The sequence below is a fragment of the Orycteropus afer genome, unplaced genomic scaffold, assembly GCF_000298275.1.
Source record: "Orycteropus afer afer isolate SDZICR_OR568_19922 unplaced genomic scaffold, OryAfe1.0 scaffold00083, whole genome shotgun sequence".
In the NCBI taxonomy this organism is placed as follows: Eukaryota; Metazoa; Chordata; class Mammalia; order Tubulidentata; family Orycteropodidae; genus Orycteropus; species Orycteropus afer.
The window spans coordinates 4,745,120-4,767,913 of NW_006921670.1; the positions used below are offsets into that span (position 1 = coordinate 4,745,120).

General features: G+C 44.1%; 1 protein-coding gene across 1 annotated transcript in view; it reads left to right on the forward strand.

Moving 5' to 3' along the window:
* Positions 1-22,794, forward strand: part of TNRC6B (trinucleotide repeat containing adaptor 6B) — a 171,503-nt gene that overhangs the window by 72,561 nt on the left and 76,148 nt on the right. The window contains exon 3 of the mRNA XM_042781065.1: positions 22,646-22,733. Coding sequence (XP_042636999.1) covers positions 22,646-22,733 — 88 coding nt within the window. The remainder of the gene's footprint in view (positions 1-22,645; positions 22,734-22,794) is intronic.

The following is a 22,794-nucleotide window of genomic DNA, read 5'->3' on the forward strand; positions in this document are numbered from 1 at the left end:
GGCCGCAAATGGCATTGCCAGGCTCCTTCCAGAGAGCTGCAGTAGACACATTGTTCCCACCTTATGTAAGTGTGTATTTATCATATCACTCCTGCTTACACTATGTGTTAGTGTTAATTTACGTTTTTTGTGTTACTTGATAAGATTTTATAGCTTATTTTTTGGGTACAGGAACACACACAATTTTTTCCCATGTATATTAATGGTTATTGCGTCGTCGCTTTATGCCATTTTGGGTTACGAAAGGAACACTCTGTTTTTGACTAGTGGGGAAAACCTGTAATGGGGCTCTCTCTTCTGTGGGAGAAATGGAGACACCAACTAATTTCTACTCTTTGGAGCCTCCTAACCATCTTCTGCAGCCTTGTGTCTTCCCGCTGACTCGGAACCTCCTCGAGGAGATAAAACCCTCTTACTGTGCCATTTGCAACTTATTGCCGAGGGTGGTTTAACTCGATTGTGGCTGATCTGAGACCACCTTATCTTTGAGTTTTGTGGGTACTTTACCGTTTCCTTTTTGTGTACCACATTACAGAATGCTGGAGTATCCAGAATAAAAGAAGATACCGAGGAGATGGGGAGGGGAAGGGATAGTTTCTTGATGATTGGAGGCTTTGAGTGAGACCTGGAGAAAGGAAGGGGTGCATGAACCCGTGGGGCAGAGAGGACTGGGCCTGCTTTGTGGGGCAGAGGCTGTGACTGAGGACTGGGGGCCTGGCTGGGAAAGTCCGGTATGGCCTTCTGAACTCATTCCTGCCTGACCGTGCATTTGACTTTCAGATACATTTTATGTTAGTTATTCATATAAAATGATCATCTTTAAATGTTTTTAATTTCATGTCTTATTTGGAGAAAATTACAGATTTACAATCACTTACATGAAATAATAGGGAGAGGTTTTATATACCCTTCGGCGCAGTTTCCCCCAATGGAACATTTGGGCTGTGTTGTCTTTTTAAAATGGAATTTTTCTGTGATTAGGAGGGTCTGTGATAGAGTCTTAAAGCCACCCAGCTTTTTCCCTCTCTGAGGCAGCAGGACTACCTATTTGTAAAGAAAGAACGAGGTGTAAAGCCCTGCTTCTCTTACACATGATAACGTAAAGGACATGCGTGTCGCATCTTGCTGGTTAGGCGTAACAGTCTCTCTGGAAGATCTGTCTTCATCAGTACATGGTTTTTGCAGTCGGGTAATTGCACAGTATTCCCTTGTGTGGATAAGCTATAGTTTCTTTAACCAGGCCTCTAACTGACAGACTGGTTCCAGTCTTTTGCCATTACAGATGCTGCTGCAGTGAAATTTCTTTCCATACATAATTCCTCACGTGTAATTATTTTTATGTGATAAATTCCTAGAAGGTGAGGGTGGGTCAAAGACTATGTCCACTTGAATTGTGGTAGCTCACTGCCCATTTGTCCTCGGTAGAGCTCTTACCAGTTACATCACACCAGCCACACATGGGAATGCCTTTTTCCCCAGCATCTTCCACAGTGCTGGGTATTAACAGGTTGTCTCAATACGAGTTTGGTCAATGTTGTTGTTGTGTTGTTATGTGCCGTCGAGTTGAACCCGACTCATAGCGACCCCTCCTTGGGTTTCCAAGGCAGTATCACTACGGAAGTAGATTGCCCCATCTTCCTTCCGAGGAGTGGCTGGTGAATTTGAACCACCAGCCTTCTGGTTAGCAGTCAAGTGCCTTAGCCACTATGCTACCAGAGCTCCCAATTGGTCAATGAGGAGAGGGTATCTCGGTGTCTTTTCAGTATACTGTTTCCTTATAGGAAATGCAACTGAGCATCTTTGCCTGTGTTTTAGACCTCTGTTTCCTTTTCTGTGACCGATCCATTCAATGGGATTGTTAATCTTTTTCTTGTTGTTTTGTAGGAAATCTTTTTGTATACATGATTGCAGGATTTAATTTTTTGTGGTATAAATTGTAATTACGTTTCCCTTGGCAGATAACTGACTTCGTTCTCGGTGGGTTTTGTCCTCATAATACGTAAGATGCCTCCATCGTTTGTATTGTCATTGGAAATTGTGTGTTCCCTGCAATTACCAGAAGAAAAATTTGTTGCTTGCAGAGCTTGAGTGGTTTCTTTGTCTGTCTGTCTCTTTTCGGTCTTTCTCCATCTGGACTTTGTTTTCTTGTGAAGTGTGAGATGTGGATCTAGTGTCATGCAGAGTCGGCTGTGCGGTTTTCGCACGCCTTTTCAGGACTCGTGTGTCTCATGCCTCTTTGTGTTCCTCTTAGCTCTTATCTGGTTCTTCATGCGGAATGGGCACTTGACATGGAGGACGATGACACTGCTATCAGAAGCAGAAGCAGCAATACTTCCCATGTGCTGAGGACTCTGGGTGCTTTCCCTCCATTATCTCTGATCAGTGTAACCATTCTCTCAAGATCAGTTAGATAATCTCCCTTGTGCAGATGCAGAGGCTGATTTACAGACTAGAGAATTTGCCCAAGTTCTTACCATTTGTGTCAGAGATGAATGCAGTTTGAATCTAAAGCTCAGACTCCAGACCCCGTGCCCTTTCTCTTTTACCTGTCTACGTGGTAGAAGGGGAGCACCTGGGAGGAGGGGCCTGTTTGTGGTAATTGTGCTTGGGTCTGCAATGTGGGAGGTGAATTAAAAGGACCAGAAGAAGATGTTAGAAGTGGAGAGTCCTGAAATACAAAGAAATCTATTCATTAATTAACACACATTCATTAATACACTCTCTCAGTTAAACTGACACATCAGAAGCATACTTTCCAACTGAAAGGAAAAATAATTAGATCTTCCTTATAGTTTAAGGAGCTCTGGTGGTGTACTGCCTAAGGCATTTGACTGCTAACCAAAAGATTGGTGGTTCAAATCCATCAGCCACTCAGTGGAAGGAAGACTGAGCAATCTACTTCTGTAAAGATTTACGTCCTTGGAAACCCAAAGGGCATCGGAATCAATTCAAGGGCATTGAGTTTGATTTTTGCTTTTGATGGCATAGTAGTGAAGGCATTCAGTTGCTTACCCAAAGTGGTTTGAACTCACCAGCTGTTCCACTGAAGAAAGATGAAGCAGTCTGCTTCCAGAAAGATTTACAGCCTTGGAGACCCTACAGGGACATTTCTTCTCTGTCTATAGGTCGCTGTGTGTCAGAATCAACTCTGTGGCAGTGGGGTTTTTGGGTTTATAGCTTATGTAGAGAAACTTAAGTGGCTCTCAGAAAAACATGGTCTTTACAAAAAGCTACTACTGGGGTTGTCTGTTAAAAATCACAATGGCAGATCATTCACTAAACATTTGCTCCACGTTGCCTAAGTAGAAATGAGATGCAGAAAATGATGTGTGCATAGAAATGTGAGTATCGTGTTGAATGAATTAAGGCATCCTATGTCGGATCCTGAAGAGTAAGATACAGAGAGGTAGGGCCCTGGTTATTACCAAAAGGCTGTGTATAAATTTTAAATTTTGAGTCATTTTCCCACGGGTGTGTAATTCTAGTTGAAGACTTGGGTCACGGAAGCTGGTAAGTTAGGTTTACTCAGTAGTTGGCTCATTGTTAATGTTAAACATGCTTATCTTTCAGAAATATACATTTCCCTCAAGGTAATTCAGTTATCTTTCAGCTTGCTAAATTTAAATGACAAATGCTGGCACACAGGAACGCCATTTTCCCCTTTTATTATTCTGAAAATAGAGCGCAAACTAAGAGCCTGGTAAAGTGGGCTGTCAGCCTGTGGAACCCTGAATCCTAAGCTGGTTCACTTCTCTGCTGATATTTTCAATACAAAGTTAAGTCTCACAAATAGCACTGTCTCTCAGTTTCCAGAATTAGCACAACAGGCACAAACTGACTAAAATGGTAGCGATGCTGGATACTCAGGCAGCTTACCCAGGGCCTGTCCCACTTGCAGTTTGCATTGGATACTGTGTGACCTCTGAGCAAAGTCCACATCACTTTCGTTTAGTTCTGATACGAAATACTTGGTGTTTTTCTTAATGCACAGATCTATGAATGTATACAAACATCACTGTGCTTGGTGGACTACATTACAACAAGACTCCTTTGATCTTCCCCAAAGTGTAATTATAAGTGTTTGAATTCTCCTTTTCTTCCTTGACTTGAGTTTAAAAAAGAAAAGATTTCCATGCGCTTCATTTAGACCCAAGGAGCTCTGGTGGTACAGTTCTTAAGCATTTAGCTCCTAACCGAAAGGTCAGTGATTTGAAGCCACCAGCCACTCTGCAGGAGAAAGATGAGGCAGTCTGCTTCCGTAAAGATTGACATCCTTGGAAACCCTTTGGGACAGTTCTGCTCTGTCCTATAGGATCGCTGTGAGTCAGAATTGACTGCATGGCAGTGAGTTTGGTTTGGGTTTGGTTATTTCTTAGGTGTGCAAGGAGGGCCTACGGCTGGGAGGATAGCTTTCCAGGCCAGGACACGAGCTGCTCAGTTGCTGCCTCTGGTGTTGGCGGTGCAGGTCCATGGTTGGTGCAGATGGTTAAGTGCTGTAAGCTGCTAACCAAGAGGCACCTTGGAAGAAAGGCCTGGAAGGTCATAGCCATTGAAAAACCTGTGCCTGTGTCTACTCTGAAATGTGTGGAGTCGCCATGAGTTGGAATCGACTGGATGGCAAATGGTTTGGGTTTTGATTTGTGTTGGAGTGCAGTGCAGACAGCCTGTTGGAACCACTGGTTTCTTTGTTGCAAATGCATCCACAGGTTCTAAAGCTCAGACCCAGACTTCCAAATCAGCATCTTCACAGATGAGGCCTTGTGTATAGACACACTTAAAGCCCTTCTGGTCATTTTTGGTGGGCCAGCTCCTGAGCCATTGCTTGATGCATTTGGATACCACATCCTCCTACATTCAAACACCACTGTTTCTTATTACCTTACAATCACGTTCTAATTGAGTTTCAACTTACTGTAACATTATTGGTGTATTGCTGGTGATACTGATTTCAAAGGTCAATTATTTACTTTTAGTGTAAAATAATAATGGCCTTGGATCATGCATGGAGGCAGGCAAAGAAGAAAATAAAAATAGAAACATAACAATGGAACACCCAGATGCCCCAGTTACTACCTTCTCAGTTCTTCTCTGAACGGTGTTGGGCCTCAGCATTGAGGCTGCTGGCTGGCGCGCTTCCTTTCTTCCCCACTGAGGCACCGCCATCATCTGCGTCTGTAGTGGGTGCTTCTTTCCAAAGGCCTGGATTTAGGGCTCCTAGTGGCTAAGTCACTTGACTGCTAACCAGAAGGCTGGTGGTTCAAACCCACCAGCCACTCCTCGGAAGGAAGATACTGCCTCGGAAACCCAAGGAGGGGTCGCTATGAGTCGGGTCCGACTCGAGTGCACATAACAACAACAACAACAAATTCTCTTTTTGTTTTAGTTCTTGTTGAATACTAAGGTTAGAACACTTCTCTGGCTCTTGTGGGTTTGTTTGACCCTTAAAGTTTAAACATAGTTTTTAGTGGTTCTGGGATATAAATATTAGCGTTTGTGGTGTGGCCCTCATTCTGTGGTGGTCCTTAGCCTGTTTGGGTAGTTGTAAAATTACTCCTAATTTCAGGGTGTCTTAAGGAGCTGGACACATTAATTGTAGTGTATGAGAAAGTACTGTTAGGAGTACTGGGTGAGGTGGTGGCTTTAACAAAGATTTGTTCCCCAAATCTCCACGCTAACACCTCTGAGGGGTCATTTGAGCTTAAAGAAGCTTACTTTTAAGGACAGCAAAACCATAGGAGTGATAGAAAAATTAGCAGCTTTGCTTGAGGGTTACTACTCATGCATACTATACAGGTTGTTACTGACTGAACAGACCTTGAGGAGACGTTCCGGGATGATGCCAGTGGTCTGGGCCCAGGGAGTTAAAGCAGTGAGATGTGAAGGTCAGAGTTTGCTAATTTGGAAGAGTGGCTTCTTAGGCTCTCTTTCACAGAAGACTGAGAAACGCAGCCGGGCACCCAGGTGGGACCACTACCCAGGCAGCTCGGACTTGAAGATCTGTGCGCTTGGGCAGCGGCAAGCCACGGCCTGGTGCAGCGCCCGCGGTGCCAGAGCGTCCACTTAAAGGGTTTGTCAGTCAGGCTCTGGAGGGAGAGCGCGGCTGTTGTAAGCACTCCCAGGAGGAGAGGGGTGTTCTCCCCTTCCCTTGCTTTCCCTCTTCCTTTAGCCTCTTACTGAGGTGTGATTGACATAAAATAAACTTCGGATATTTAGTATACAATTTGATAAAATTTGAAATATGTATGCAAAAGTGAATATATCCTTCACTTCCCAAAGTCTCCTTGTGTCCGTTTGTTAATCCCTCCTTCCCACCCTCCTCAGTCCTCCTCCAATCCCAGGTCACCGCTTTGCTTTCTGTCACTCAGGGGACACTTTGTCGAATTTTACTGAAACGAAGTTACACGTTAACGGATGCTCTCGTTTTGTCTGGCTGGTTTGACTCGGCATAATCTTGAGATTTATCCGTGTACGCTGTGTCGATAGCTCATTTCGTTCATTGGTGAGTGGTATTCCATTGTCTGCTGCATCACTACAGTTTGCTTTTCCACTCCTCTGTTGATGCACATTGGGGTAGTTTCCAGTTTTCAGCCATTTCAAATGAGCCTGCTTTGAATATTCACGTAGAAGTCTGTATGAATGTGTGCTTTCTGGTCTCTTGGGTGAGCTCCTAGGACAATAATGGGCAGGTCACATGGTAGGTGTATGTTTAACTTGTTGAGAAACTGCCAAACTTTTCCAAAGTGGTTGTACCATTTCACATTCCCACCAAGATGAAGCTGCTGTGAGCATTCACGTACAGTTTTCAAGGTGAGCATAACATTTCATTTCACTTGAATAAATACCCAGGAGTGGGGTTACTGGGTTGTGTTTAACATAAGATATAGCCAAACTGGTTTCCAAAGTGATTTTACCATATTACATTCCCACCGTGAGAGAGTTCCAGTTGTTCCTCATCCTTGCCTGGGAGGGTCGGTCTTTTTGGTTGTTGAACTTCTAATAATAAGTGTGTGTATAGTGGCTTCTCATTGTGGCTTTAATTTGCTTTTCCCCAGTGGCTGGTGATACTGAGCATCTTTTTATGTGCTTGTTTGCCATGTCGTCTTTGGTGAAGTGCCCATTCAGGTCTTTTGTCCATTTTAAAAATTAGGTTGTTTTTTGTATTGCTACTGCTTTCTGAGTGTTCCTTATATATTCTAGACGGATACATGATTTATCAGATAAATGGTTGGCACATACGTTCTCCCAGTCTGTGGCTTATCTTTTCATAGTTGTCTTTTGAAGACCAGAACTTCTTAATTTTGATGACTGCACTTACTAATTTTTTCTTTTGTGATTTATGCTTTTGGTGTTATATCTAACAAATATATATATATAAGTATATATAGTGATTTGGGTGAAAGTTTACAGAGCAAATCTACTTTCCATACTGCAGCCCACGCAAACTTTGTCTCATGACATTGACTACAGTTTCCCACAATGCAACAGCTCCCCTCCCTCTTGCTCCCCATAGCTACCTCTTTCCTGTGTCCTTCCCTTCCATGCACTTCTGCCTCCCGAGCTGTCTCCCTGTGCATACACAGCCCTTCTACTGTCCCATGATTGATCTCTCCAAGGAGTGTATCTACCTAATGTAAATGTTCAACTCATGTACCTGTCTGTCTGTTTGGAAGCCACAGGAGTGGACTCAATTCCAGACTTGAGGGCAACTAGAGGGTGTAGTCTCAGTGGTTCCGTTAGGCTCTATCAGACCAGCAAACCTGGTCTTTTTTTTTTTTTTTTAATGATTTTGAGTTTTGTTCCACATTGTTCTCCCACTCTATCCAGGATCTCCTACATAGATCCCCCTCTGAGTGGTTGACAGTGGTAGCCGGATACCACCTAGTTGTGGTCTCATAGTCTATAGGCTGAGGATCACGTGGTATACCAGTCGCTTGGACTAATTGTTTCCATGTGTCTTTGGTTTTCTTCACTCTTCTTTTCTCTGGATGAGGAGAGACCCATCATTGCATCCAGATGGCCGCTTGCAAGATTTTAACATTCCATTCGCAACTTGACAAAGTAGGATGTGGAACAATGTTTTTGTGTAGTATGTCTTAACAAATATTTTGCCTAACCCAAGTGGCAAAATTTTTTTTCTGTGTTTTCTTCTGGATGTTTTATAGTTTTAGGTTCTACATTGAGGTTGATGATCATTTTGCGTTAATTTTTGTATATAGTGCCAGAATTGATGAAGGTGTTTCCTGTTTTGTTTTGTTAACATAGGGCTGTCCAGTTGTTCCAGCACTACTTGTTTAAAAGAATACCCTTTCTCCACTGAATTACATTTACACCCTTTTTGAAACTCAGATGTCCGTGTCCATGTGGGTCGTGGGTCTGTTTCTGGACTCTATTCCACTCCACTGATCTTTCCATCCATCTTGATGCCTGTACCACACTGTCTAGATTTCTGTTGCTGAAGTCCTCCAACTTTGCTCTTTTAAAAGTTGTTGGCTATTCTAAGTGCTTTACATTTTTGTATAAATTTCAGACTTCACTTGTCAATTTTATAGAAAGTACTGCTGGGATTTTTGATGGAGATTGTGTTGAATCTGTAAGTTAATTTGGGGGAGAAGTGACTCAACAATATTGGTCTTTTCTCAGCAGTGTTTTTATTGTTTTTGCTGTGTAGCACTTGCAGATTTATCCATAAGTATTTCATGTTTTTTGATAATATTGTAAGTGATTTTTTAATTTTTAATTTCAATTTCTGACTGTTTGCTGCTGGTAACGTAAAATACAGTTGATTTTGTATCCTGCAACCTAGCTAAAGTTGGCCCGTAGCTTTTTGGGAATGAAATTCATTAGATCTTCTAAGTAGGAAAGGTTTTAACACAGGGAATTAAAGGCCTACACACCCGTTAGAAAGTCGGAGGAAGTTCAGGGAGGTTGCCACAGTTACTGTGGATGAAGTTACTGTGCTGGGTTCCCAGGGAGGCTGAACTCGGCTGCCCGCAGCTCCAGGAAGCTTCAGCTCATTTGAAAGCTGCTGCAAAAGTGCATAGTCTAGTGTGTCGCCCCTGCACATCTGCCTGCAGCTGTTTGCTGAGAATGTTGACATCGTCTTTTCTGCTTTCCAGATCTCAAGCTGGAACCTCATTGGCAACATCTAACTTGCAACCAAGGAGCCGTGCTGGTGCAGTGGTTAAACTCTTGGCTGCCAGCTGAAAGGTTGACGGTTCACACTCACCAGCCACTCCGCAGTAGAAAGATAGGGCATTCTGCTTCTGGAAAGATAATAGTGGGTCTACTCTGTCTTAAAGGGTTGCTGTGAGTCAGCTTGATGGCAGTGCGTTTGGTTTGGTTTGGTTTTGTGTTTTTAACCTGCCACCAGGTGGGGCAAGGGATTCCATGAAATGTAGTTCCAGGCCTTCGTCTGCAATGCTGGGAGACTTTGGGGGCAGTGACTGATGGCAGGTTTACACAGGCGTGTAAGACATTACTGAAGATAGATACATGTGAGGTCCTGCACCAGAACTACTTGTTTGGAGCAGTGACTTAGCATGTCATGGGAAAAGAGGGGTGTTCAATGCCTGTAATTCAGTAGGGGGTGCTTTCCAAGAAAGTGAGCAGCCTCTTGGGAAGTCTTGGCAGAGGTATGCCACCTGGGACAAAGAACTGGCATGCCCCACTCACTGTATTTGGTGCTGCCTCACCCAGTAAGTGGATGAGTGTAGTAGGGGATAATGGCCCCAATAGACAGGATAGGAGCCGCGTCACCTGTGGAATGTTTGAAGGAGCAGAGAACGCCTCGGGGATGCACAATGGGTGTCTACAAATATCTCACAATTTGTTCCGTGTGTTCTGGGAAGGAAGGCTTAGGACCTTATAGGTGAGGCTGTGAGTAGACGCTTGCCAGGCAGCGTAAAGAGCTTCCCGCGCGGCTGCACCAGCATCGGACTTGGTGGGCACCGTGGCGTGGGTTCCGACTCACAGCCTGTAGGACAAAGTAGAACTGCCCCCGTGGGGTTTGTTAGGCTGTGATCTTTCTGAGAGCAGATCACCAGGTCTTTTTTCCCGTGGAGTGACTGGCAGGTTCTGACGGGAGGCCGCATAAGGAGTTCCCTTGGTTAGAGATTGCTGGCCGCCTGGCCAGAATTACTTCAAAAAAAAAAAAGCGATTGAGGCATAAGATGAAGCGGTTTTAAATTCATGCTTCTCCAGGTATCATTCTCATCCTGAGGAAAATCCCTCAAATCACTGGTTACAGCTTTTGCTACATGGAACTTCTGAAAGTGAACACATGTTCTTTTGAATATATTATCATACTTTATTTGGTTTGAGTAATTCCAAACATGCTGTTTCCTTGCATGTGCTCCGAAATACGGAAAGTGGAAATTGTGTGAGAAGCTTGGAATCGACTCTGTCTGCGCAGCCTCCTTGCCATGCTCGCTCACTCTGGGACTTTCATTCCTTTGTACACGTGCCCTCTCTGCACCTGTGTGCACTGGCAGCTGACGGCACCCACACCATGGCCTACCGGGGCCTTACGTTTGCTCTCATCAGGGTGGCAGTAGTCTGCCTGTGTGCACAGATCTGGTCCTAGCTGTTCCTAATGGAGTGATGGGCGTAGCCACTACTTACAGGAGTCTTTAAACTACTTTTAAAAATATCTTCATACAGATTACACTGTAATTTGGCATTGAAGCACAGAAAGGAACAATGAGGCATAAGCTTGACATAAATGAGGTTAGTATTTATCCTTGGAGACGTGACCCCAATTCTGTATTTTCTTGGAAAGCAACAGCCAAGTGTGTTACACTTTACACTTGAGCTCCTCAGAGTAAGGGCCAGGGGCCAGCAGCATCAGCATGGGGCGGGGGGGGCTTGTTAGAAGTGGAGGGTTTAAGACCCTGCTCCAGATGCACTGAGTAAGAAGGTGCGTTTTAACAAGGGTCCATTGAAGTTTGAGAAGCACTGCTGTACATAACCGGGGAAAGGAGGGTAGCCGGTGTGGAAGGAGCTCTTGAGAGGCACTGCTGTACATAACCGGGGAAATGTGCTGCTGCATTTTGTGACTGACATGCAAAAGGCTTGCCTGTTACTGAGTCCAGAGAAATGTCTACATCCCATGAAATCACTAGAAAGGGTGCCTACCTCAAGTTTTCTAGGTTTAATGTGACTGTTTCCTTCCTGTGAGCCACACCAACCCTGGATGACTTTTGTGCTGTTTGGTCTTGTCTACCAGTTTAATATCCCAGGCACATTACATTAGCCTCTCATTAAATTCCCTCTGTCAAATCCAGCAAATGAAAAATGTTCAGAACAAATCCAACACAGACACTTGGAGTATCTAGCTGTATAATTTCCTCTGCTGGAATGAAGATACTCCAGCATGCTCTGTGTGTGTGTGTGTGTGTGTGTGTATGTGTGTAATTAAAAGCACCCTAAATGGGTACTTGAAGCACTTTAACTCTTTCCAGCACATCTCTTTGTTAATTTTTCTCACCCCAAATATGCATGTGGTATCAATCCCTAATTGGTTATGATTGTTAATACTTTTGTACCTGGTTATTTTCTTGCTGTTTTATAAATTGTCAGGATCCCCTTTTGCCTTTGTGTGTTTGTGTGTGTGTGTGATTTGAGTGAAGATTTACAGAGCAAATTCACTTTCCATACAGCAGTTCACATACACTTTGTCTCATGACACTGACTACAATTTACCCCAGTGCAACAGCTCCCCTCCCACTTCCTACCCATAGTTACCTCTTCCCTATGTCCATCCCTCCATACACTCCTGCCCCCTGAGCTGTCTCCCTGTGCATACACAGCCCTTCTTTCTCCCATGATTGTTCTCTCCAAAGAGTGTATCTACCTCCGGTAAATGTTCAACCATATGCCTGTCTTTTGTTTGGCTGCATACCACAGGTGTGGATTCAATTCCAGACCTGAAAGGTAGCTAGGGATCATAGTCTCAGTGGTTCCACCAGGTTCTATCAGACCAGCCAACCTGGTCCCCCCCTTTTTTTTTCCCAAATGATTTTGAGTTTTGTTCCACATTGTTCTCCCTCTCTATCCAGGATGTCCTACATAGATCCCCCTCTGAGTGGTTGACAGTGGTAGCTGGGCACCATCTAGCTCTTCTGGTCTCAAAGTCATATAGGCTGCAGATGGCATGGTGTATCAGTTCCTAGAACTGATTGTTTCCATGAATCTTTGGTTTTCTTCATTCTTCTTTGCTCTGGACGAGGAGAGACCCATCGTGTTGCACCTGGCCAGCTTTTAAGATCCCAGTCACTACTCGCTAAAGTAGGAGGTGGAACAGAGTTTTGTGTAGTATGTTAATGGCAATTCAGCTTGATGTCCCCTGTGACTATGGTCCCAAACCCATAGGTTCAACTACTCAGTCCCTCTGAGTAGCTGGCTGTGACCAAGAAGTGACCACAACCTTGTCCCTTGTCAGTTCTACTATACACCTGCAAATTCAGATCATACAGATACACTTATAGGACCATTGTTTGCCAACCCTAGACATGGTCTTGGGTACATTCCCCCCTGCACAGACATACCTAATAGTTCAGCCTGTTCCCCTTACATCTTTTAAGGAAATAAAGTCTATACTAGTTACATGTATTTGATGTGCTTGGAAAGCTTTCTGTCAAGCAGTGTTGGACCCAGTTCTGGTGGAACTCACTCTCATGGTCAGAGGGCTTTAGTGAAATGGTGATGATGTCTCAGAAAACCTGGGGAGGCTTCAGGTCTGTTGTCTCCCAGCACTGCACCACAGACTGGTGGAGGGGGGCAAGGAGTCCCTAAGAAAGCTTTCCCCTGTTTCTTCACATTCAGGAAAACTGCTGTTAGAGGTGTGGTCTTCAGGACCTCGCTACGTCTGCCCTGATCACAGAAAGAGGAAGATGGGTGCCCTGTACCCTGCCAGTTCCATTCTAAGGTCACACACAAGGACACCTCATTACAAAGCTTAACTCATGCCTGGCTGTCCGGGTGTGAGGATCTGGGAAGTAGAGTTCTTGGAAGCCAGAGTAGTTGTTAGGTGCTACACTCAGAGCAACCCTGTGTGACACAGAAGAACTGCCCCATGGGGTTTTGGGGGCTGTCATTGTTACGGGAGCATATCACCATGGCTTTCCCCTGCAGGGCCGCTAGATGGGTTCAAGCCACCAACCTTTTGATTGACAGCCGAACGCTTAACCGTTACACCACCAGGGCTGCTTGCAGGCTGGAAGGGGCTTGGAATTGACATTGATAGAGCTGATACACCTGTCCACCACAAAGTCAAATAATAGTTGTTGTTGTTGTTGTTGTTATTATTATTATTATTATTATTACATCACTAAAGAGATTTCTAGGGAGCTCTGGTAGCGTAGTGGCTAAGGCACTTGACTGCTAACCAGCAGGCTGGCGGTTCAAACCCACCAGCCACTCCCTGGAAGGAAGGTTGGGCAATCCTACTTCCGTAGTGATACTGCCTCGGAAACCCAAGGAGGGGTCGCTATGAGTCAGGGCTGACTCGACGGCACATAACAACAACAAAGAGATTTCTAACACAACAAGTGTATTGTGAATTATGTGGTAAAGGAGCATTTTGTTGTCACGTCTGTCAGATAGCTCATGTACTTAAGACAAGGAACATTTACTTGATCGATAAAACTACAGCAATTTGAACTATGTTAGGGTGAAGTCTAGATTTTAGAATATCAGTACTAGATGACTTGTAAAATTCCTTTCCATCCTTATGTGAAGTTCATAGAGAGTTAGTAACAAAATGGTTTACATTTTTATTCAAATAATTGTAAATTCACATGAAGTTATAAGGAATAATACAGAAGTCTTGTGTGCCCTTTACCCAACATTTAATCAAAACTCTGGTACACTGTCACAGCCAGGATATTGGCATTGATATCATCCACCTGTCTTACTCAGATTTCCCTAGTTACTTGTACTCGTTTGCGTGTGTGCTTAATTCTATGCAATTTTATCATGTGTAGGTTCATGTACCACCACCACTGTAGAAATACAGCACAGTTCCCCCACAAGGGTCCCTCATGTTGTCCTTTTATAACCCATATCTGCCTCCCTGCACCATCCCTGACCCCTGTCAGCCACTTGGCATTTGAGGAATCGTACATTGTACAGCATGGAGCTTTTTGGGATTGGCTTTTTTCACTCTCTAATTCCCTGGAGATTCATCCAGGTTGTTGGTGTATCACTAGCTTGTTATGCTCACTCTAATCTGTTTACAATATTGGTTTGATTTTGGTGTGTCTCATGTGTTGGGTGTCAAGCCTCTGCCCCGATACTGGGACCAAAGGTGACATCACAGTTGGTGACCACAGAGAGTCAGAGATGGGGTTGATGCTGCCCCGCCAGTTACCCAGACCTTAAAGAAAAGGAAGAGGATACTCCTGACTGTTTGGAACCATTTTTCTGTCAAGATGAGCCCTGGCTGCTTGTCTGATGGAGTCTTGTGACCTCATTGCTATGATCTTACTGCAGTCAGTGCCCTGGTGGGGATAACTGCTTTCAAGTATGAAGTTGTCAGCCCTGCCTTGGGCACGATTCCGGAACCTGGATTATCACAAACACGCATGCCCAAGCCTGGTGCTTTCGAAACACTGAAGGCCCTGCAAGCTGTGTTCAGAGTACCCGAAGGTGCTGGTAGCGATCAGGCCGAGAACCCAGGTTCCTGCCCAAAGGCTCTGTTTGGGTTATGAGGAGAAATACAGCTGATTCAAAGTTAAACCAAGACTACAGGAGGGCAAGCTGCTAGATTCCTGGCCCTCAGCAGGGAGCCTGGCTTCAAGTAGGCACTGAAGTAATGATTGAATGAATGAGGTAGCAGGAAAGCTTTTAAGAGATAAGTTACCCAGATTTTTTTGGTATGAGTGAGAACTGTCACAGAGCAAACACGGAAATCCCTCTGCCTGGAATGCCATCCCTTAGATGCCCTCACAGCCCAGTCTCACCGCAATCACTCATGCTTATGCCTCCTTATCAGATTGGTTTTCCGTGGCCATTTTATGTAAGACAGTGTTCTCTTCCCTGCCTCCGTCCTCTTCAGGGCACTCTTGTTTGTTAACACACTGTCTCTCCCACTGGATTGGAAGCGCCCTGAGAGCAGGGGCTTGGTTTAGTTTCTGTCGGATCCCCAGCGCCTAGAAGAATGTCTACACATGTACTTCTTGTTAGTGGCCATCGAGTTGCTCTGACTTAACGCTGACCTTTTGTGTCACAGAACAAAACATTGCCTGGCTGTGCACTGTCTCCATGACCTTTGAGCACACTGTTGTGGCTGTTTTCAGTCCATCTCCCTGAGCAAGTCTGTCATTGTCATTGGCCCTCTACCCGTATTGTTGTTGTTAGATGACATCACGTGGATGAGGCTCACAGCACCCTCGTGACAAAAGAGAACTGCCTATGGAGTCTTCTCGGCTCTTATTGTTACGGAAGCAGATTGCCAGGTTTCTCCTGTGGAGCTGTTGTGCAAGTTAGGCACCCAGTAAACGTTTGTTCAAGGAATAAGTCAGTTCCTGGATGTCCTGCTAGAAGAGAGATGAAACATGGAACTAAGCTCCCAGACCAGCCTCTGCCTGCCAGTGAGTGGTATCGCCGCCTTGGGAGACCCGCAGAGCCAAATAAGAGACAGGTCGATGGTGCAGTGTGTCCTGAGCAGGGCGAGTTCCTTATGAACTGCAGTTGTCAGGGGATTTTCTTTTTTAAGCATTTGGATAAAAGAAAGGAGGCTAGTTTTTCCGTCGGGTATGCAAAACAGGTGAGGAAAAAGGTGGAAGTCGGAGGTGTCCTGTGAATGGCCTTGGAGGCCTCCAGGGCGTCATGTCTAGATAGTGCAGCTCTTGGGTTTCACCCTGCAGTGGTCTTGGACCATTGGAGGACTCGGATCCCTGATGCAGCAGGTTTGTGGAGCGTCAGCACCGTTGCTCTGGGGTGCTCTGAACCCCACGCAGAGCAGAGTCTTGTTATGCTCAGCACGGGTGACTGTTGAATGTTTTCCTTTTTATTCAAGTACTGACTTTCTTTAAAAAGGTCACTTCGACTTTCAGCTAATGGTTATTGTGAAAAAAAGAGGGAAGAACGTGCTGTTGTGTTTTTTCCTGGCCATTCTAGCTTTATTCCAGGTGACAGTGCTTGCACTTGCCTTGTCGCTTGCCTGCCGCACAGCACCTCCGTTCTCCCACTACTCGTCCAGAGAAGAGCTTGGTAGAGGTGACGGGTTTGCCTGTTGCAGAGGCACACGTTGCTGCCCAGTGTTATACCCCCAGCTCCTTGCAAGAGCGCTTCCCAACATTTTCGTGTCGAGACACCTGGAGAAGAGGTGTACAGACATGCAGCAAATGGAGGACACTGGTGTTCATTGGTAGTCCCGGATTCCAGCTATGAGGCCCTGGGAGGTCTCTGGGGGACCCGAGGGGCTCAGGGTTCCATATATACCTGTATTCCTTGTACCCCTGGAAGCCATTCTCTGTACAAGGGAGGGAAGCAGATGTGGACAGACTGCTACTTGGCAAGTAGCAGAGGCTCAGCAGACCTGGGCTGAAGCTGTTGAATGAGTTACGTGGTAACTTGGAAACGGTGAGTTGTGTGTCTGGCTGTGTGTTTAGAGAAGATGGAGAATACGACTATTTCTTCTGCACCCCCCGGTCACCCGACATTCGTGTTTGGCGGCTATACGGGAGGTTTGATTTTTGAGGTATAAGATCATAATGTTTTAAAAGTGCAGATTTAAGCAAGAATTTAGAGCAGTGGTTCTCAACCTTAGCTACATATTAGAATCATGAAAGTCAGAAAGGCTTTTTTTTAATTCCCCAGAGATACCTGTGTTATTGCCTGGGTGTAGTTTTTTGTCATTTTGTTTAGGTTTGGGAAACAATATGAAAGAAAACTTGCAAGTATGATTTTTTTAAAAAAAAGTTTTCTTTTTCTTCCCCTGAATTATTTGAGAGTAAATATTAATCATTGCCCCATCACCTGCAGCCCTTACCCAGTACTTTAGTGCATTCTAACTACAATACAGCCATCAAAATTAAAAATAATAATAAATTAACATTGGTACATTACTATCACTTAATCTTCAGATCTTATTCAAATTTCAACATTTGTCCCAGTGGCCTCCATAGCAAAAAAAAAAAAAAAAAAACACATGTTGCATTTGGTCTTCTTCAGATGGGACTAGTTCCTCAATCTTGACTTTCATGACTTTGAAACTGGTGGCATAGTGGATAAGGCACTTGGCTGCTAACCAGAAGGTCAGCAGTTCAAACCCACCAACCGTTTCACAGAAGAAAGATGGGGCATTCTACTTCTGTAAAGATTGACAGTCTTAGAAACAGAGTCACTATGAGTCAGAACCGACTCAATAGCAGTGAGTTTGGTTTTTTGAAGACTGCAGGCCAGTTGCTTTCCAGAGCGTCTCTTACTTGAAGACTGTCTGGCGTTTCCTCATGAGATTCAGATTATGCACCAAGTGCAGGTCTGTCTCTGAAGCTGTGCTGGTTCTCCTCACCTCATCCTGCCGAGTAGCTCACAGTCCCAAATTGTCCCGGTTCTGATGAGTTCACACGCATCCCTTGATTGAAGTGGTGCCTGCCAGGCTTCCCCTCTGTGTAACTATTCTTCTCCCCTTAATAGTTGCTGAGTACTTTTTGAAGAGGTGCTTTGAAACTCTATTTTGTTTGTCACTTTCAACATATTCATTTACTTACTGTATAGACTCTTGTTTGGTTCTTTTCATGGCCAGTGGTATTTAGAAGCCATGGTCTGGGTGTTAGCTGTTTTCACTGCTCTTTGGCTGTTGCTGTTGGCAGTACCTGACAGTGACAGAGAGATCTAGTTAAAGCTGGGGTTTTGGTAATTTGCATAGAAGAAGCAATACACAGGCATACACATAAAGTTAGATCCGTGCCTCTTGTCGTTATCTATGTCAACATACTAAAAACCCTGAGTTCACATCATAATTTCAGTGCAACACCACAGGGTTCATTTGAGGTTTCTCCCTTTGTTTCTGTAAGTCCTTTTTCAACACGGAAAAACATGGCTCTTACCATCCTTTGCTTAATTGGTTGCTCATTCCCCCTGTACGTAACCAGTCTCCTGTTGCCCCCACCAAGGATGCCCCCTCACCCTCCCTGGCCTCCAACTTAGCATAAGGTTGTTTTCAAAGCTCCAAGGGATGCTGGTGTGCAGCTGAAATTGAGCACTGCTGACTTAGAGGAAGGGTGGACCCCATTCTCCTTTACTAAACAGTTTATGCTTCATGATTAACTGAATGCCAGGTTTTTAAGTCATATCTGGCAAAATAAAGTCTTCCTGAGGAAGTGAAATTTAGAGAGGAGTCCCTACAAATACGCACAGTAATAGATGGGCCACAGTGCTGCCTGTGTCCTGGAAAGCTTTGAAAAATATTTGTTTTGGAAGTAAATCTGTTCATAGTGAACATGAATTTCAAACCCTTTCCATGAATTACCTACTTACAGGAAAAATATTTGAAAAGGTCCTTTAAGAATGTGTCTCATTAAAAAATGCATTATTAATGGGAAGGATGGTATAGAAAGAGTCTGTGACCACCATGATAACATTGGGGAAAAGGGAGGACCCAAATTGCACATATAAGATAGAGATGACAGAAGCTAGTACCAGTATATCTACAGTACTGCATTACCATTAACACCAAACACCACGCAACAGATAAACACATAAACATCTGAGAAGATCAGATGGGGGTCAGTGAACAAGATTATACTCTAGACCAAGGATAGAGTCAGCTGAGGCTAATCTTGCACAGATACCAGTGATACAAAATACCCACAGTCCTTACAGAAACAACAGAAGACAGACACACAGCAATCCCTCACAGCCAGCCAGACACTGTGGGAGAGAGATCCAATGGATCTACTGACTCAGGGCCATAGTACTGGGGGACACCAGACTCAACTGGCACAACAAAATACATGAAAGTCTTACTTCTCATCCTACTTTGGTGACTAGCAACTGGGGTCTTAAAAGCTTTCAAGCGAAAAAAAAAAAAAAAAAAGCTTTCAAGCGGCCATCTAAGATGCAGCTAATGGTCTCCTATCATCAGAAGTGAAGAAGAATTCAAAAAAAAACAAGGGCGTTTAGAAGCAATCAGCCCTAGGACATGATGGCCCTCGAGACCAGAAGAAGTAGATGGTACCCGGCTACCATAGCCAACCACTCGGGAAAGGATGAAACTGGGGATCCTGGATAGAGTGGGAGGAAGAACGTGGAACAAAATCCAAAATAATGATGAGACTGGTCGGATGAAGTCTGGTGGGACTCCCAGTATGATGGCCTTGGGATACACTTCGGGGCCTGGAATAAAACTCACTCCCAGGGGCTGGCTCTCAGCCCAACAGTAAACACGACGTGCACACAGACCACTCAGCCTAGGGTGACGTGCCCACGTGCTCTGTGGAGATGCATCTCTTGGAGCAATTGACCACGGGGCACCAGAGGGGCAACATTCGCACAGAGGGAACGCAGGAGTGCATAACTATGAGGGGCAGGGGAGGGGAAATGGGAAGTGGGTTAGGGTTGGGGATAGTAAATAGGGAGTGAAAGCAAATGTACACAACATGTTGAATGTAAAACAAACTCTGCTCTGTAAATTTGTACCTAAAGTGCAATTTAAAAAAATTTGGATTTCACCAGTAAAATCACATAAAAATTTTCATAGGAACAATAATCTTATCCATATATTCATAGTGTTTTAGAATATTAAATCTGATTCAAATTTAAATATACATATGTTGTTCTCAACAGTGAAGTAGTAACAGTAGCCCCATGTAGATTTGAAAAAAGCACATCAGTAAATGTTTAAATTTTCACATGAATAAGCTGAAATAAATACAGAAACTGACAATTTATGGAAAGATCGGAATAGATTATGACAATATATGCGCACTAATGAATCACTTCACAGAAAAAAAAAAAGAAAAGAAAACCATTTGGCTTTTGTCCTTGGTTCCTGAGAGATAACAGTTGGAAATTTTTGAGCATTTGAGGTGTCTTTATTATCTAAAACCTCCAGACTACTTCTGAGGATTTGTGCTTGTGAATGGGGCTGGTCAGATCAGAAATATGACCCGGTAGCCCCATATCAACTAATCCAAGAAGTAAGATTAATCTATCATGTATGTGAAATGAGGCCTCAGTCAGACCAGGTAATAAAGCCAGTAGAAGTTCTGAACATGAGGACTTGGGGAGCTTCCTGACTGGCAAAAATAAAAAAAAAAAAAAAAAAGATGACATGTCTTCTTTGGATTAAGGAAGCTGCTCCATGTTAAGGACTCTAAAAAGAGAGAGAGAGAGAGAGAAATACTTACTGCTTTATTTTAACATTGCGTTTTCTAAAAAGAAACCTTTTCTTTAAAATAACCAGATTTATAGAACAAAAACAATGCGGTGCTCTTTAAGGCCCTGGATGTTTAAACAGGAGGCGTTCGGGCTGCGCCTGCTGCTTCTCTGTATTCAGTTTCATGGTAAAATAGAGAAGCCAAGTTGCAGCGACCTGGACCTGAGGAACCGCGTCCTTCCCTTCCATTTGCAGCCAGAGGAAGGAAGAGGCTCCAGGCGCCAGATGGAGCAGGCTCGGTGGCCATCTTGCCATAGGTGATCAATATCTATCTTGCAGATTTTCTTAAATCTAATTTTTAAAATCGCATGCTGCTGCAGGTGGGTTTCACTAAGAGCTTCCCACGTGGGCAGATGTGCGTACCTAATCAAACTCCGAAAAATCCAGCGTCAGACCTAAGAAAAGCCCAGTCACCTTCTCCCTTGGATCTTTTTTTCAGGGACATCTTTAGGGGGTGAATTGCATACTTCAGGCTGTGTGTACGCCCAGGTACAGAAGGAGAGAGAGCAGTAGAGGCAGCCTGTACCGTTGCTCACTTAATGGTTTTCTTTAATTGTCTCACTTTGATCTTAGCCTCGTCCTGGGTGCTGTCTGGGAGACCGGGAATGTCATGTGTTATATCACTTCAAATCCCAGTCCTCCAGGCAGTATCTGTTGGGTTGTTGGGCTCTCTGGAGCGCTGGGACCTGGATCTCGGTCTCCTTCCAGCTCTGAAATGCAGGGAGCCTCACAGCTGGCGTTTCCTGTCTTGGGCTGAGAGGTTGTACAGTGGTTGTTGATGCCTTTTCCCCAGTTGAGACCTACCGTAAAAGTGGACAACATTAGATTAGATGTTATATTTCAAAGTTATTTTTCAAATGTGAGGTATAAATTATACTGTCTTAATTTCTTAGGATTAAGCACAGTTCTTTAATTTGAGATACTTCTCTTTGTGTATTGTTTTTGTTTTAATTGAGGAGCGTGGAACCTGATCGTCTGAACTCATTTATGCCAAAGGGGTGCAATTGTGAATTCACCCAGTAGGAAATTCACTGATTATAGGACACTCTGTACCTGCCTAAAGATACAAGTCAAAAATAGTAAGACATGCAGTATTAATTAATAATGTTCAAGAAATGTACAATGTGGAATGGAGGGACAGTGTTATGTTCACTTTACCACTCTGAAGATGTCACGGGAAAATACCTAAAGTATGATCAATACAGATGTGCCATTGAATTACCGTAAACCCCCAAAATCCACTGCTATTGAGTCAGTTCCGACTCATAGTGACCCTGTAGGACAGAGTAGAACTGCCCCATAGGGGTTTCCGAGGCTGTAATCTCTATGGAAGCAGACTGTCTCATCTTTCTGTGGAGTAGCTGGTGGGTTTGAACCACTGACCTTTTGGTTAGTAGCCAAGTGTTTTAACTGCTATGCCATCAAAGCTCCTTTTGAATAATACATTCCACATTATTTGTGAGGACATTGCCAGAAACCTGTTGGATGTCATATATTGACATCCGCTCCTTTGCTGAGTGGAAATACATGAATTCTGCGTGTGTGTGTACCTTTAGGAAGGTGTCATAAAAGCTCACTTTAATGGGCACATACAGTTTGTGAGAAAGGAGCTCTGGTTGCATAGTGGTTAAAGCATTCAGCTGCTAACCAGAAGGTTGGTGGTTCGAACCCACCAGCCACTCAGCAGGAGAAAGATGAGATAGTTTGCTTACATAAAGACTTAGAACCTTGGCAACCCTGTGGGATGATTCTACTCTGTCTGTAGGGTCGCTCTGAGTCAAAATTGACGTGATGGCAATGGGTTGGGTTTAGTTTTTTGAAACCAAACTTAATGTCATGTTTTGCAGCAGAATGGGTAACAAACTGAGATAATGGGGATACCTAATTTGTGGTGAGGAACTTTGGTGGCACAGTAGTTAAAGCGCTTGGCTGACAACTGAAAGGTTAGCAATTTGAATGCACCAGCAGCTCTGTGGGAGAAAAATGTGGCAGTCTTCTTCTGTAAGGGTTACAGCCTTTAGAAATCCTGTGGGACAGTTCTACTCTGTCCTGTAGAGTCACTGTGTCCTAATTTGACTTGATGGCAGTGGGAATTTGTGGGGGATTTTGAAATACCCTTTTAGTTTAAGTAAAAGGCTATGCTCTGCCCAGTCACAGAGATGAAATGTTGCCTCACATACCATCTTGTAAGTATTTAGTTTGCTACATAAGTCGACGGTGAATATAGATGTGTAACCTTCTGGTGTGACATTACTTTAACAGAGAGAAGGAGCAAGAAAGGGAAGAACAGTTAATGGAAGACAAGAAAAGGAAGAAAGAGGATAAAAAGAAAAAAGAAGCCACTCAGAAGGTGGGTTTAACCAGTTAAGGCTGTGTTTGCATCTGACAGATATCCAGAGCAGGTGACCCCC